A 17,746-nucleotide genomic window follows, 5' to 3' on the forward strand; every position below is an offset into this window, starting at 1 on the left:
CTGTTAATAAGTGTAACTGACAATATTGTCACTTTTTTAGAGTCATATTGTATTAAAAAAACATGTTTTTTTGTCATCAATTTTTTTAAAAAATCAAATTTGATCCAATAATTAAGATAATTGAATAAATAAAATGTATATTCTGATGACTTTCTAATGGTTTTATTATAATACATTTGATCTGGTTTCATCTTTCAATGTCAGCGGCTAACAAATCCTTTGATATTGTTTCATTCATCCGTAAGGAACATTAATTCGACTCCCCTGATTTAATGGTAAATGGAATATACTTACATTTTCTATAATCTGCATTTACTGTAGTTCTAATGCCATTGGCACACACAATGATAGTTGATCCTAATGGATATATTTTATAGGCTTACAAGAAATATTGTGTGATACATTGTTGGCTTATATATATATATAAAAAAAGGCTTATTTGACTGTAAGGTACTGTTTCACTGTACATTTTCCTTAACCTCCTTTCCACATTGTTCAGCTTGTTCATTATGTTCACTATACTCACCAACTGTTTCTTCATGGCCATGTCGGATCCGGCACCATGGACCAAGTACCTGGAGTAAGTACACACATTAGTGTTTAACCCAGTGGCGGTTCTACACCAGTGTTACTGTGGGGGCCAAAGAAATATGTGCCACCAGAAACTGAATTTGAATTATTTAGATTTGAATTTGAATTGCTTAACTTGAATAATTGCATTAAAAAACTGAATTTGAATGAGAGTAGAGTGCAAACAAAACTGTTTTGACTGATATATACATTTACAGTGTTTCATTGTTACTGAAACTGAATTAACCCATTTATCATTTTACGTTTTTTTACTGTTTAGCAGTTTTTCACTGTAAAATCTACAGTGCACGACAATGACATTTCTCATTTTTGTACACAATTACTTTTTAAATTTATTTTTAACAGTGAGAATGATCTTTTTTTATATACACAAGCTTTTATTGCACAATTAAACTATTTTACAATGTACACGTTCCTTTTGTGTAAAATAAGAATAACTTAATGAGATAAGTGGAGCCGCCACTGGTTGAACCTAAATCTTTGTGTCTTGGATAGAATTTGAAATATGTTCTAATGTGAAGCTTTGCTGGGGTTTGTCGTTTTGTCAGTGATAATTGAAGAATCAGTTGACATGTAAGTATATGATGCATGTAATATTTACTGGTGTCAGAAAGCCACATAAGGAATTTTAAAGAAGGCATGTGATGTGGAATGAATCTTCTTGCATGTTGTGGAGGATGTGGCCAAGTTGTTCATCATCAGTGGGTCAAAGGCATATTTTACCATGCAGCTTGCTGTTTCCATTGACTTATTCCAGCCTATGTACTCACCTTGTCTTAAGGGTAAAAAATGACTATTTCCCACGAAGAAAAGCTACAGCCAGTAACCAGTAAGCTTAGCTTAGCTTAGCTTAGCCCTCCACTCAAAAATCTTGTTTTTCTAGTGTGTTTATGTCCCATAAAATATCTACCTTGACATAGCCTACTCTAAACACCTCCTCTAATGCTAACTATCATGACACGTGCAGTAAATGTGTGATAAAGAGCTATAATGGTAATAAATAATATTTAGCTAGCTAAGCTGCACTGACTCCTAACGTTAGCTAACGTTAGTTATGTTAGCTTTCGTTTCTATTACTTTCATAGGCATATTGTCTATATCATGTCTCATTTTAATCATGTCTTTCATTGTCCTCCTCACTAGCTAGGTAGTTTAAGCTACACATACGTTTTTTGTAGCCTACAAGATATAATGTGTGCGCTTAAGATGATTTTGGCAGATTTTGGCGGGAGCGTGTCTATGTTCCCCTCTTTGTATGAGACTGGGGAACATAGGATCCTTTTTCCCCGCTTTTCCCAAAAAGGGTACTATATTCTCCGGTCTGTTACTTTTTCCACCATTAGGCTACTGCCAAATTCCATGGCAAATGGAAGGCCTATGTAGGCCTACGGGCTGTTTGACGCGCATATGCAAAAAGCAAAGGTGGGCAGAGTAGCCAAAAAATGTACTCAAGTAAAAGTACTGTTACTTAAGATTATAATTACTCAAGTAAAAGTAAAAGTACTCATAAAAATAATTACTCAAGTAAGAGTAAAAAAGTATGCAGTGAAAAGACTACTCAAGTACTCAAGAGTACAAGTACTGCGTTTTCTCCGGATTTATTTTTGAAAGCAACACAAACAGTATAAAATAGTAGCAAACAACATATAAAACAGCAATCTTCAAACTAAAGATACAATATATTGCCATAAATTGCAAAGGGTGGACTGACGTCATATTAAACCCTATGGATTAAGAATGGGATGTCACTTTAGTTCATATGTGAGTCAAGGCAGGTGATGGGCCGTTAAAAAGTGCGCGTTCACTGTTGCTATGGCTACGACCAACATGACAACACTTGTCATCTGACCCAAGTAGCTGCATTTGATTGGCAAGATCATTTTCTAATGTTTTTTATTGGTTGAAAGCTGAAGACGTAGAATTAGATCTCGCATGTAATAAAAAAAAAGATTAAAAAAAAAAAAGTAACTACCATCACGTAGCCAAATAGAACGGCGTAAAAGTACCGTTCCTTCTTCAAATATACACTCAAGTAAAAGTAAAAGTATGGTCCAAGAAAACGACTCCTAAAATTACAATTTATCCAAAAAGTTACTCAAGTATTTGTAACGGAGTAAATGTAGCGCGTTTTTCAGAAAAAGGGTCCTATGCTCCCCAGTATGTATTGCTACAGGGGAACATAGGACCCTTTTTGGGAAAAACGGGGAACATAGGACCTTTTTTCTAAAAAAGGTCCTATGTTCCCTGCTCAAGGAACATGGGATGACCCCGATTTGGGAGAACTGTTTTGCGGTTTCCAGTCTTCATGCTAGGCTAAGCTAGCCTAGCGACTGCTTCATTTTCACACCAGAAGTAAATTACTGCCTACAAGTATGAAACAAATAGGAATAAGAATGAACACTGGACAATCTCAGTCTTCATCATGTCTTGATTGTTTTTATTCATGAAAACTTGAATGTATTCATTAGTGTGTTCTGCATAGGCTTATTTTTCTTTACGTACACTACCGGTCAAAAGTTTTAGAACACCCCAATTTTTCCAGTTTTTTATTGAAATTCAAGCAGTTCAAGTCAAATGAACAGCTTGAAAGGGTACAAAGGTAAGTGGTGAACTGCCAGAGGTAAATAAAAAAAGGTAAGGTTAACCAAAACTGGAAAATAATGTACATTTCAGAATTATACAAGTAGGCCTTTTTCAGGGAACAAGAAATGGGTTAACAACTTAACTCTATGGAGTCTTGGGCTATTTTGTCCATTTTTGAATTCTTTTCATGTCTTTGTAAGTCATTTTGTATCTTTTTTTGGTCATTTTGTGTATTTTTTTGTCATTTTGTGTCTTTTTTTGGTCATTTTGTGTATTTTTTTGTCATTTTGTGTCTTTTTTTGGTCATTTTGTGTCTTTTTTGGTCATTTTGTGTCTTTTTTTGTCATTTTGTGTCTTTTTTTGGTCATTTTGTGTCTTTTTTGGTCATTTTGTGTCTATTTTGGTCATTTTGTGTCTTTTTTGGTCATTTTGTGTCTTTTTTTGGTCATTTTGTGTCTTTTTTTAGTCCATTAGTCCAACATAAAATGTGATTTTGAATCTTTTTTTTTACTTTCAAAACACAATCATGCTCAATAAAGAATGTTAAATGTTGCAAATGTGCATTAATTTCAGAGTACACTGAGACATTAAACTGCATCATTTTCAATTAAATTCTGGAAAAGTTGGTGTGTTCTAAAACTTTTGACCAGTAGTGTATGTTTTTGTAATTGTAAACTGGTATGTTCTTTTATATTTTGCACATAATCTGTCAGTTACATCACTCCACTGTAAAGAAAGAAGAAGAATTAATCAGTGGTGGAATGTAACTAAGTGCATTTACTCAAGTACTGTACTTAAGTACAATTTTATTACTTAAGTATTTCCATTTTATGTAACTTTATACTTCTCTACATTTTGAGGCAAATATTGAACTTTTTACTCCACTACATTTAGCTTTAGACAGCTTTAATGGGTCCATTAATCTGAATGGGTCCATTCTGCATAATGAGTACTTTTACTTTTGATACTTTAAGTACATTTTAATAATAATAATAATTTTAATTAAAATTAATTTTAATGCTGATACTTTTGTACTTCAGTAAGTTTTGAATGCAGGACTTTTACTTGTAGTGGAGTACTTTCACTGTGTTGTATTAGTACTTTTACTGAAGTAAAGGATCTGAATACTTCTTCCACCACTGCTCATAATCATTTGCTGCATTCAAAGAATGAGGCTGTTAAATTCATTCATTCTTTTATTTGTCATACTTTGCCCTTCCGTCCTTATTGTAACTGGTTTATTTTCAACATGGTCTCACAGAAATCCGTGAAATAGCCACGGATTTCGCTTAACTCGAATATCCGTGGAATAGCCACGGATTTCGCTTAACTCGAATATCCGTGGAATAGCCACGGATTTCGCTTAACTCGAATATCCGTGGAATAGCCACGGATTCGCTCAAATTTCCGTGAAACTGACACGGATTTCGCTACAATGCAAGTTAATGACAGTCATATCTCGTGGCTATTCCAACATACAAAGTGATTATGTACATTCACTGAGTGAATATTTAGAAAATAAATCATATATTTCTCGCTACAAATGTGATCAAAATCCATTTTTATGCAGAAACTAAGTCAAAATATAGATTTTTCACTAAAAATGAGAGAACTGTCCGCCATGTTTTTTGTTCTGACCGCTGGGACCTTGAAAGTCACGTGACTTGGAACAAACCAATAGCCACGGGATATGACTGTCATTAACTTGCATTGTAGCGAAATCCGTGTCAGTTTCACGGAAATTTGAGCGATTCCGTGGCTATTCCACGGATTTTGAGTTAAGCGAAATCCGTGGCTATTTCACGGATTTCTGTGAGACCAGGTTGTTTATTTTAATGCTCGGATCACCTGAACTGTAAAACTGGATTCATAGCTAACAACATTTCTCTCCTTCTCCGTTGTTTTTTTCAGGTATACTTTCACTGGCATCTACACCTTCGAGTCTGCGATAAAGATATTAGCGAGAGGATTCTGTATAATGCCGTTCACCTTTCTGAGAGATCCATGGAACTGGCTGGACTTCACCGTCATTGTCATGGCGTAAGTAATGACATCATCACATTGTGCAGAAAAGTCTCATTAACCCTCTATGGTACGCATTATGATGCCAGCTAGGAACAAATGTTTGGAGTGTTTTTTTGTCTTAAAATAGACTAAATAAACATAATCTGAAGAAATTTTATAATTCTTTTTTTTTTATTTTTTTAAGTTTTTGGGGTTTGTTGTCCGTTGGCAACATTGTACCATCACGGTGCACAAATGAAAAAGAAAGTTTTTAAAATTAATTTTAATATAATTTATTTTAATAAACATGTGTAAAAGATTCAGTAGCTTCAACAGGGTACAATACATAACATTTAATTTAAAAACATTATAAAAGGAACTTTTTTAACTGTTTTTTTGTCTGAATGTTGCCTGTAGGAAACATTGTACCATTGAACCAACGACCCATTGAAATGAATGTCTTCAACAGTCTTAAGTGTATGAAACTGTCAAAAATGAAGGTTTACTCTCCTATCAGTAGGAATATATTTTTTTCCAGATGGAAAAGGGCCAGGAAATGACGTTTTGAGAGATTTTTTTGTGGCACAAAATGGCAAAGCTGTTTCCTTTGGAAAAGTCTGCAAAATAGTGTTTCAATATGGCCGCCTGGAGGTCATGTGACAAATTAAAGCATTGCTATTGGTTCCCTATACTCTTCCCTCTTTTTAAAGTACTGCATCTCTCAAAAACATGCATTGTAGAAATTTGACAGGCCACAAATGCACTGTAAAGAATTTAATGTGATTTTTACAGTAATTGCAAGTTATTACTCTAAACTATATGTTAAGAAAATAATATTAATACATTTACTTTTTTTTCAATTGATTTCCATACTGTGCTTTGTATGAAAAACTTTACTTTAAGTCAATTATTTAAACAACATTTGTATAGGACTGATTCTGATCAAAATTATGATAAAAATGGAAAAATACAGTAGTCTACTTTACTTTTCATACTGTCTACTGTGTTTTAACTACTGTAATTTTGCCACAAGGAGTGATTTTTATTGTAAATTATACAGCACTATACTGTAAAAATCAAACACAGTGATGAACTGTGAATAATACAGTAAATAACTGTAGATTTCACAGCGATTATTTACAGTGTGGGTGTTTTACCTGAGGGCAACACTGCCATAGAGGGTTAAAACGGTTTGTCATAATTCAGTGTTCACATTCGTTTTGTTCAGACTATAATAATGGGAAGATTAGAATAAAGGGCATCTAGTCAAAGTGAGCGTCAGTCGTCCTGAGTGGAGACTTGAAACAGTGTGACCTGTGATAAGCCTGTTGTCCAGGTCGTAGATCTATGTCCCCGTGATGCAGGTGGCAGATTAAACAGGTGACCTCCTGATGCATTGATGCAGCGTTGTGGGGACCAATCATCCTGATAGGACAGAGTCTTTGTTTGGAAACAGAGAGGCAAATCCCCTTTACTGCAGGTAGACACGCTGAAAGGAGATTAATTTGTCTTTGATTAATTGTGGTTCAGTCGGCTAATTATTCTCACAGGCTGTCCACACATGCTTGTTTTATAATAATAATAATAATAATAATAATAATAATAATAATAATAATCTTTATTTATAGAGCACTTTTCAAAACACGTGTTACAAAGTGCTTTACAAAGACGAGTTAAAAACAACGACTTAAAACAACAGAAAAAATAATGTTAGAGAATGACATAGTTCTGTGTGATTAAAAGACAGTTCAAGGGAAGGTAAAGTTCAGGTATTTAATTATTTAATATTAAATTTAATTTATATAGCACCTTTCAAAAAGGAGTTACAAGGTGCTGTACAACAGAAATAAAACATATCAAATACAATTAACTGACAACAACAAAATAAAACCACAAGAAGAAATGACATTGGATTTAAAAAAATTAAAATTAAAAATCACCATTCTCAACAAGGTAATCATACAACGGTAATAAAAGGAAATGAAGAGAAGGCCAATCGATAAAAGTGAGTTTTTAGAAGATATTTAAAAGAAGCCACTGAGCTTCTCTGCCTGAGATCTCCAGTTGTTCCAGAGCCTCGGGACTCTGTCTCCTTTAGTCCTTTTCATCCTGCCTGTATACACCACTTAAACACCTTTGTTGTGTCTTTTTTTAGTTATTTTGTGTCTTTTATTAGTTATTTTTGGTAATTTTGTGTCTTTGGGTCATTTTGTATTCTCATTTTGTGTCTTTTTTGGTCATTTCGTGTCTTTTTTAGTCAAATGTTGGTCATTTTGAGTCTTTTTAAATTATTTTGTGTCTTTTTTAGTCCTTTAGTCCAACATAAAATGTGATTTTGAATCTTTTTTTTAACTTCCAAAACACTATCATGCTCAATAAAGAATTTGAAATGTTGCAAATGTGACCAAAGGTGTCAAATCTAACATATAAGAGGGTTCCATCCAGTTCTATCATTTTATACTAAATCTATTTGAGCTTGTCTCCAGTTTTACTTGGTATATCATCATCAAACTGAAACTGGCCTCATGGAGTTTACAGCCAGAACTTTAGAGGTAAATGTACAGTAGGGCTCCACGCTGCTTTGTTTTCTAGTCTGATGGAGGCAACAAGTCTGGATTATTTGGAGCTTTTGGACACTCCGCAGGGTTAACCAACCAGAAGTGGGTTTTGATCAGCAGGCTTCATTATTATTGAAGACAAAGGACACAATTACAATTTTTGTGGGGTGTAATGGAAAAGTAATTTAACGACAAGTTTAGAGAAGTACTGTTTGTAAGTAAAGTAAAGACAAGCCTATAATGGATTTAAATGTATTTAACAAGACATGATATTCAAACTGTTAACATTAATATTAATCCTGGTGATTTATCCACCAGACTTAATACGCTCTAATCTTTCTGCAGAGGTTCATAAATCTCTTTATATCAAATTCCAGATATGTGACAGAATTCGTGGACCTGGGAAACGTCTCAGCGTTAAGAACCTTCAGAGTACTACGAGCACTGAAGACCATCTCAGTGATCCCAGGTAAGATCTACAGAAACCTTGATTTATCTTCTGCATGTTACAGAACACTTGATTGTGTCGTTTCTTTTCTTTTCAACTCACAGTTGAATCACAGTGACAGTCACAGTGTTAACTTTAACACTTTTTCTGAGTTTATGTAGTTCTCATGGATTCTGAGTTAAAATTACACTTTGAAAAGTGTTAATATTTAACTCTTTAATAGTGTTACATTTAAAGTTTATGACACCACATAAGTGCACTTTTAACTCCAAATCGTCTTACACTCTAAGAAATTATAATGTGACAGTAATATAAAGGTATGCATACTAAATAAAATGCTGAATATCATCATGATGAGTATTTGAGTTGACTACATCAAAATTCATTAGTAGAATTCCAACAGGAATCTTTGTGTAAAATATCCAAATATAAATTAAGTTTACTTCTTCAAAATAAATTAATATTTGACTCACAGATTACATGGTTTAAATATTTGTAATAATAAGTGTAAAATCAGTCAGTACAACATATTTTTTAAGTAAATCATAAGCAAATTTGCAGTTATATCCTACAAATGTTTTCAATTATATTTAGTCAGTTTGTTTAGGGATTTCTACTCAGTTTTTCCATATAATATGGTTAACATAATATTTCAGTTACATTTACTCAATTTATGTGGTAATTGAGCCAATAAGTCAATTCATTCAGACGTACTTGAAAATATTACTTAATTTTTTTAATTTAATATTTACTCATACCTCGTCCAGGTCTGAAGACCATCGTGGGCGCGTTGATCCAGTCGGTGAGGAAGCTGGCGGACGTGATGATCCTGACCGTCTTCTGTCTGAGCGTCTTCGCCCTCATCGGCCTGCAGCTCTTCATGGGGCTGCTGAGACAGAAGTGTGTCCGCAGCCTGGCTCACTGCATCAACTCCTCCTACAGCCCCAACGCATCCTTCATCTGCAACAACAGAACCTGGAGCTCCAGGGCCGACTTCCTCGGCAGCGAAGGTCAGACAAGAAGCATTTCACCACAGGTCTAAAGTAACTGTAGTTGCAACCTGGTCTCACTGGAATCCGTGGAATAGCCACGGAATCACTCAAATTTCCGTGAAACTGACACGGATTTCTCTACAATGCAAGTTAATGACAGTCATATCCCGTGGCTATTCCAAAGTGATTATGTACATTCACTGAGTGAATATTTAGAAAATAAAACATATATTTCTCGCTAGAAATGTGATCAAAATCCATTTTTATGCAGAAACTAAGTCAAAATATTGATTTTTTTTCACTAAAAATGAGAGAACTGTCTGCCATGTTTTTTGTTCTGACCGCTGGGACCTTGAAAGTCACGTGACTTGGAACAAATCAATAGGAAAAAATATCCATGGAATAGCCACGGGATATGACTGTCATTAACTTGCACTGTAGCGAAATCCGTGTCAGTTTCACGGAAATTTGAGTGATTCCGTGGCTATTTCACGGATTCCTGTGAGACCAGGTTCGTAGTGGAGTTACTACGTCTCGAGAGTGAGGAAATTAATCAAAGAGCACATCCATAAGGGCTGCACAATTAATCGAATTTTAATCGTGATCAATATTTTGGCCGCCAGGTTTAAATTAACCTGATTGTCGGTGATATTTCCATTTTAAAATGTGTCTCTCCTGCAGATCTAATCAACACTTTCTACACCAGTAGTCCACCAACCACCAGGGGGCGGGGCCGTCTTTCTCCCCTGAAAAAAGCCTGGTTGCTGATTGGATAGAACGCTAAGCAGGATGTGATGTAGTACTGGACGCTACAACAACACACGCCATTTGTAAAAGCCGGCGAAGCAGTGTTGTCAACTTAGCAACTTTGTTGCTATATTTAGCAACTTTTCAGACCCCCTTAGCGACTATTTTAAAAAAAAAAAGCAACTAGCGACAAATCCAGCGACTTTTTCTGGTGTTATTGGAGACTTTTAGAGACTTGTTCTTACTCTTAAGAGCAAGAACAAGTCTCCAATCGGCCCAGTCCTCCTGCAGCAGTCTCTCCCAGCTGCAGAGCTGGAGGGGATGTTAAGCCCTTAGCGTCCAGTCTGCAAGATAAATTATCTAACACTTACAAATCTAAAGTTTTTTTTATCTTGGTAAGAAACTAATAATCATCAGGTCACTCTGCTCGGGCCAGTTCATCACTGCTGGCAGCTTTAATTGATCTTGTTTTAAGAGTTAATTTCTTATTTTAAGCGTTCAACATGATTATTTCTAGATTTAACAATCTTAATTCAAGAAATCTTGTCAAGGTAAATTATCTGTCCATGCAGCAAGATCATTTCCCTCAGATTTACTGTTTTTATCTGGTTTTTAGGCTAAACAGCTTTTTTGCAGTGTGTGGTAGAGACGAGGCTCTCAAGTGTCACACATTGTGTGACAGTCACTCATTTCAGTCTTTTGTCAAACACTCCCGCCACACATTGTATTTCCCATGCATGAAAATGTTTTGTGTGACGCCCACGAAGTTACACCGTTATTTATGCAGCGGAACATGTAGCAAGATGTCAATAAGATCAACTAGCCATCAGCCATTAAAAAATAACAAACACATGATCCAATTAGAAAATAGCATTGTTGTATCCAGGTAAATATCCGACTTTTTGCACCATTAGAATACTTAAAGGCAACTAGTCATCATATCTTCTGCTCCATGAAACATGTGAATGCTCAAGTACACATATATGGTTCTTTAATGTTTTTACATTGTACTAAAATATGTTCATTTTCAATGGGCGTAAATGGAGCTGAAACAGATGCATCCCTAATGTTTCAAAATTAACAATTTGATATAAAATAATAGTCATTATGTCTTTTTTGGGGAGGTGAAATAGTGCACTAAGCTGTTGTCCTTAATGGCATTTTCCCCCTTACATTACTTTAACTTTGATACTTTAAATAGTTTTAAACCAGAACTTTTATACTTTTATTTGAGTAACAATCTTGAGTTGATACTTCAACTTCTACAAAGGTCTTTTTAAACTCTCGTATCTATACTTCTGTAATGAATGTGAATACTTTTGACACCTCTGCATTTCACACATGCAAAAAGTAAACTCACTCAAGAGATGCAAAATCCCCAGAAAGAGACTCAAATGACCACAAAGAAACCCTAAACAACCAAAAAGAGACATTCAATGATCACAAGGGGATACTAATTGACTACAAAGACACTCAAGAGATGGAAAATGACCAAAAAGAGACTAAAAAAATAAAATAAAAATACAATGAGATACAAAAATCAACATTAAAAAGGCCACAGAGTGATATAAAAAGATCCACAAAGGACTCAAATTCACCACAGAGTCAGAAAAAGATCAACATCTCAAACAATCTCTTCAGTCTGGCTGTTTTTGATCATATATGTAGGAAGGAGTCGGGAGACTGTTACATGTGTTACAGGACCTTTTGTCTCATTTATGTGTATCAACCTGTTCTTTAACTTCTTTTCCCTTCTTCCCTTAGATAACTTCTACAAAGTTGAAGGAGCGAAGGATGCCTTAATATGTGGATATGGAAGTGATGCAGGGTAAGTGAGGCTTTGTGCTGCTTTCTGCTCGTTAATCATCTGCAGGCTGTTACATAACATATAAATATTTAGCGTCTAATGGCTTTTCATCCCATGCATGTCGTGTGTATAATTGGATCCAGCAGCTTGAGCATCCGGCTCGCCACCGCAAATAGTTTTTTCGCAGAAAACAAGACGAAGAGACGGATACGACAATAGATGACGAGCTTTAAGGCTTTATAGCTAAATCTGTGACTTATAGGAGTAATGTATAGAGAGAGTGATGACATCACAGGGAGGAGGGGGGGTTAGCGTGAGAGAGGGAGGGGCTGTAACAAGACGACATGTGGTGGATAATCACCCCGGATCCACTGGAACCTTAACATGGAGCGACCAGCTGGAGGGTCTTTGGAGATTTCATCATCTCAAAAGCTCTATGACATGATTAGGTCACCAGAGCCCACAATATCACTCTGCTATTGTTCAGGGGGAGATACTGTACACAGCTAAATACATCGGGAGTGTTCATTCAACTCACAGAGTGTTACATTTAACACTTTTTCTGAGTTTATATACACTACCGGTCAAAAGTTTTAGAACACACCAACTTTTCCAGAATTTAATTGAAAATGATGCAGTTTAATGTCTCAGTGTACACTGAAATTAATGCACATTTGCAACATTTAAAATTCTTGATTGAGCATGATAGTGTTTTGAAAGTAAAAAAAAGATTCAAAATCACATTTTATGTTGGACTAAAGGACTAAAAAAAGACACAAAATGACCAAAAAAAGACACAAAATGACAAAAAAAGACACAAAATGACAAAAAAAGACACAAAATGACAAAAAAAGACACCAAAAGACACAAAATGACTAAAAAAAGATACAAAATGACAAAAAAAGACACCGAAAGACACAAAATGACTAAAAAAAGACACAAAATGACCAAAAAAGACACAAAATGACAAAAAAAAGACACAAAATGACCAAAAAAAGACACAAAATGACAAAAAATGACCAAAAAAAGACACAAAATGACCAAAAAAAGACACCAAAAGACACAAAATGACTAAAAAAAGACACAAAGTGACCAAAAAAAGACACAAAATGACCAAAAAAAGACATGAAAAGACTAAAAAAAATGGACAAAATAGCCCAAGACTCCATAGAGTTAAGTTGTTAACCCATTTCTTGTTCTCTGAAAAAGGCCTACTTGTATAATTCTGAAATGTACATTATCTTTCAGTTTTGGTTAAGCTTACCTTTTTTTATTTACCTCTGGCAGTTCACCACTTACCTTTGGACCCTTTCAAGCTGTTCATTTGACTTGAACTGCTTGAATTTCAATAAAAAACTGGAAAATTGGGCTGTTCTAAAACTTTTGAACGGTAGTGTAGTTCTCACGGATTCTGAGTTAAAATTACACTTTGAGATGTTTATTTTTTTAATATCAACTATCAGCAACACTGACACTGGCTGGAGGAAAATAGTAAAAACTACAATTTTGAAGCCAGGACTCTGATTGAAAGCCGGATATAATAGAAAGCATGATTATATACTATATATATATATTATATGTCATTAACTCCATGGAGTCTTGGACTATTTTGTCCATTTTTGAATCCTTTTCATGTCTTTTTGTGTCTTTTTTGTGGGGGGGGTTTGTGTCTTTTATGGTCATTTTGTGTCTATTTTTCTAGTCATTTTGTGTCTTTTTGTGTCTTTTTTGGTCTTTTTTGTGTCTTTTTTTGACGTCATGAGCCTATTTTTGTCCATTTTAAAATCATTTTCATGTCTTTCCGTGTCTTTGTAAGTCATTTGTGTCTTTTTTGGTCATTTTGTGTCTTTTTTTAGTCATTTTATGTCTTTTTTTTGTCATTTTGTGTCTCTTTTTGGTCATTTTGTGTCTTTTTTTAGTCATTTGTGTCATTTTTATGAATTTTGTGTCTTTTTTTGGTTATTTTGTGTCTTTTTTGCTCATTTTGTGTCTTTTTTTTAGTCAGTTTGTGTCTCTTTTGGTCATTTTGTGTCTTTTTTAGTCCTTTAGTCCAACATAAAATGTGATTTTGAATCTTTTTTTAACTTTCAAAACACTATCATGCTCAATAAAGAATTTTAAATGTGGCAAATGTGACAAAAGGTGTCAAATCTAACATATAAGAGGGTTCCATCCAGTTCTATCATTTATACTAAATCTATTTGAGCTTGTCTCCAGTTTTACTTGGTATATCATCATCAAACTGAAACTGGCCTCATGGAGTTTACAGCCAGAACTTTAGAGGTCAATTTACAGTAGGGCTCCACGCTGCTTTGTTTTCTAGTCTGATGGAGGCAACAAGTCTGGATTATTTTGTGTCTTTTTTGGTCCTTTTGTGTCTTTTTTCGGTCATTTTGTGTATTTTTGTGTCTTTGGTATTTTTTTGTCATTCTGTCTTCTCATTTTGTCTTTTTTTTGTGTCATTTTGTGCCTTTTTTGGTCTTTTTGTTTCATTTTTTAGTCATTTTGTGTCTTATTTTTAGTCATTTTGTGTCTTTTTTTTAGTCATTATGTGTCTTATTTTTGTCATTATGTGTCTTTTTTAGTCTTTTTTGTGTATCTTTTGTTTTGTCTTTTTTTAGTTATTTTGTGTCTTTCTGTGTGGGTTTTTTTTTTTGGTCATTCTCTCTTCTCATTTTGTGTCTTTTTTGGTCATTTTGTGTCTTTTTTTTGTCATTTTGTGTCTTTTTTGGTCATTTTGTGTCTTTTTTTTGTCATTTTGTGTCTTTTTTGGTCATTTTGTGTCTTTTTTTGGTCATTTTGGAGGTAAATTTACAGTAGGGCTCCACGCTGCTTTGTTTTCTAGTCTGGATGGAGTCAACAAGTCTGGATTATTTGGAGCTTTTGGACTCTCCACAGGGTTAAACCTGAAAAACCAACACTAGATATGTTGCTGTGTACTGTAAATCCTCCAGCAGCTCCTCACTTTGTGTCTTGACATCTTCCATATAAATGATATAAAGTGCATAGTCGACACTTTATCTGCAGACTTTGTTCCCAATCAAAGGCACAGTGTGAAACCTTCCAAATATTGCTACTCAGCCTCCGCGCTGAATAATCCTATAAATCCAAATGCTTTTGAAACAAGCACAACAGGATGCCTCTGCCCATGCCAGGCCCAGTTCAAGGGTCATAGTGAACTAAATACCCATCTGTGTGAATCTGAAATCCTGCAGCTCCAACAAATGGCTTCCATTAGGTGCTCTTGTTAATGATACAAGATAATGGATGACAGCAAATCACCCACAAATGGTGATGATGTCAAGCTTTTACAGGGAAGTTTGGTGCAGATTTTTTTTTTTCTTGAACTCTTAAAACAAGCGTTTTTATATTAACCCATTGAAGCCTGGAAAGCAGATACGTCGTTTTGTAGTATTTGTATATGCTCTCAAATACTTATCGAATTTCATTTCTATCTGCTACAGAGGCTGAAAAATCTATTATTTTTAAATGGATTTAAACCCGATTAAATGGGTTAACAAAATGACCAAAAAAGACACAAAATGAGAAGACAGAATAACGAAAAGGGAAACCACAGATGACACAAAATAACCAAAAAAAAAGACACAAAATAACTAAAAAAGACACAACAACATACACAAAATGACAAAAAAAGACACAAAATAACAAAAAAAGACACAAAATGACAAAAAAAGACACAAAATAACTAAAAAAAGACACAAAATGACACAAAAAAGACACAAAATAACTAAAAAAGACACAACAACATACACAAAATGACAAAAAAGACACAAAATAACTAAAAAAGACACAAAAAGACACAAAAAAGACACAAAATAACTAAAAAAGACACAACAACATACACAAAATGACAAAAAAGACATAAAATAACTAAAAAAGACACAAAAAGACACAAAATGACAAAAAAGACACAAAATAACTAAAAAAAGACCCAACAACAGTCACAAAATGACAAAAAAAAGGCACCAAAAAGACGCAAAAAGACACAAATGAGCAAAAAAGACACAAAATGACTTATTAAGACACGAAAAGATACAAAAAGGATTTAAAAATGGACAAAATAGCCCAAGTCAGCACACCTGAGTAAAAGCAGATTATCTGGAATTGACAAATTAAGGGGAAAATGTATGATAAATGTAATTTTGCCTGTTGTGTATGAGATTATTTTTCCTCCATGGCATTAAGCTAATACTGATATTAATAGGACATGTTAACCATTGAAGCCCTCGTTTTGTAGTATTTGTATAAGCTCTCAAATACTTTTAGAATTTCATTTCTATCTGCTACACTGTAAAAAAAGGTTTGTAGAAATAACAGTAATACACTGTCAAATACATCAGAAATAGGGCATAAAATGAAAAATTGCATATCAAAGTATTAGACACTTTTAATTACCGTAAATCAAAGAATGGTACAAAACTTTTACTTTTTTCTGTCATAAACTGGAAGAAACACACAGTTTTGCTGTAAAATATAACATTTTCATGCAAAATGTATGGAGAAATACCATGATGTGTGAATGAATGACACAAAATAACAGGATTGAAGATTAAATTACAGTTTTTGCTGATATTTACATTTAAATTTAGAATAGAAAATCCACTCACTGTAATTTTTACGGTGAAGTTCTGGCAACCACAGCTGCCGGTATTTTTCCGTAAATTAAACAGATTATTTTTTACAGTGTACAGAGGCTGAAAAATCTATTATTTAGTAGAAGAGTTGACACTTCTGTTGAATTTCCAGAAAAACTTCAGGTTTTAGGGGCTTATTTTAAAATGGCCCAGAGGTTTTACAGGAAGTTTTCGGCGTCAATGGTTTAAGAATGAGTTAATATAAAAGTGAGAGGCAGAGTGGAGGTAGTTAGAGACTTTTATTGGAGCCTTTAGCTTTAATCTCACTCCTCCAAAAACACAGGAGCTTAATCTGCCAAGAAGTCAAATCTGATTCAGTGATTTGTGTTCAAGTCGGAGCTAAAAGAGGTTATTCAGAGGGAGATGACGTCATCAAACTCCCAAAAAATATAGGTCAGTAAGATGAGAACAGACTAATAAGACCTGTCCAGCTGTCAGTTCACCTACACTACTGGTCAAAAGTTTTAGAACACACCAACTTTTCCAGAATTTAATTGAAAATGATGCAGTTTAATGTCTCAGTGTACTCTGAAATTAATGCACATTTGCAACATTTAAAATTCTTTATTGAGCATGATAGTGTTTTGAAAGTAAAAAAAAGATTCAAAATCACATTTTATGTTGAACTAAATAACTAAAAAAGACACAACAACATACACAAAATGACAAAAAAAAGACACAAAATAACTAAAAAAGACACAAAATGAACAAAAAAGACACAAAAAGACACAAAATGACAAAAAAAAGACACAAAATAACTAAAAAAGACACAAAATGAACAAAAAAGACACAAAATGACAAAAAAAAGACACAAAATAACTAAAAAAGACACAACAACAGACACAAAATGAACAAAAAAGACAGAAAATGACAAAAAAGACACAAAATAACTAAAAAAGACACAACAACATACACAAAATGGCAAAAAAAAAGACACAAAATAACTAAAAAAGACACAAAAAGACACAAAATGACCAAAAAAGACACAAAATAACTAAAAAAGACACAAAAAGACACAAAATGACAAAAAAGACACAAAATAACTAAAAAAGACACAAAAAGACACAAAATGACAAAAAAGACACAAAATAACTAAAAAAGACACAAAAAGACAAAAAATGACAAAAAAGACACAAGATAACTAAAAAAGACACAACAACATACACAAAATGACAAAAAAAGACACAAAATAACTAAAAAAGACACAACAACAGACACAAAATGACAAAAAAAGGCACCAAAAAGACACAAATGAGCAAAAAAGACACAAAATGACTTATTAAGACACGAAAAGATACGGAAAGGATTTAAAAATGGACAAAATAGCCCAAGACTCCATCGAGTTAATAATCTTAATTTAA

At 33.9% G+C, this 17,746-nt stretch overlaps 1 protein-coding gene across 1 annotated transcript in view; it reads left to right on the forward strand.

The window, feature by feature from the left end:
* The window catches only part of LOC131980207 (sodium channel protein type 4 subunit alpha B-like), a 107,471-nt gene that overhangs the window by 38,378 nt on the left and 51,347 nt on the right, over positions 1-17,746 (forward strand). Inside the window, exons 4-8 of the mRNA XM_059344420.1 lie at positions 491-580; positions 5,086-5,214; positions 8,114-8,205; positions 8,952-9,194; positions 11,688-11,751. Coding sequence (XP_059200403.1) covers positions 491-580; positions 5,086-5,214; positions 8,114-8,205; positions 8,952-9,194; positions 11,688-11,751 — 618 coding nt within the window. The remainder of the gene's footprint in view (positions 1-490; positions 581-5,085; positions 5,215-8,113; positions 8,206-8,951; positions 9,195-11,687; positions 11,752-17,746) is intronic.

Source organism: Centropristis striata, chromosome 11, assembly GCF_030273125.1.
Source record: "Centropristis striata isolate RG_2023a ecotype Rhode Island chromosome 11, C.striata_1.0, whole genome shotgun sequence".
NCBI classification, from domain to species: Eukaryota; Metazoa; Chordata; class Actinopteri; order Perciformes; family Serranidae; genus Centropristis; species Centropristis striata.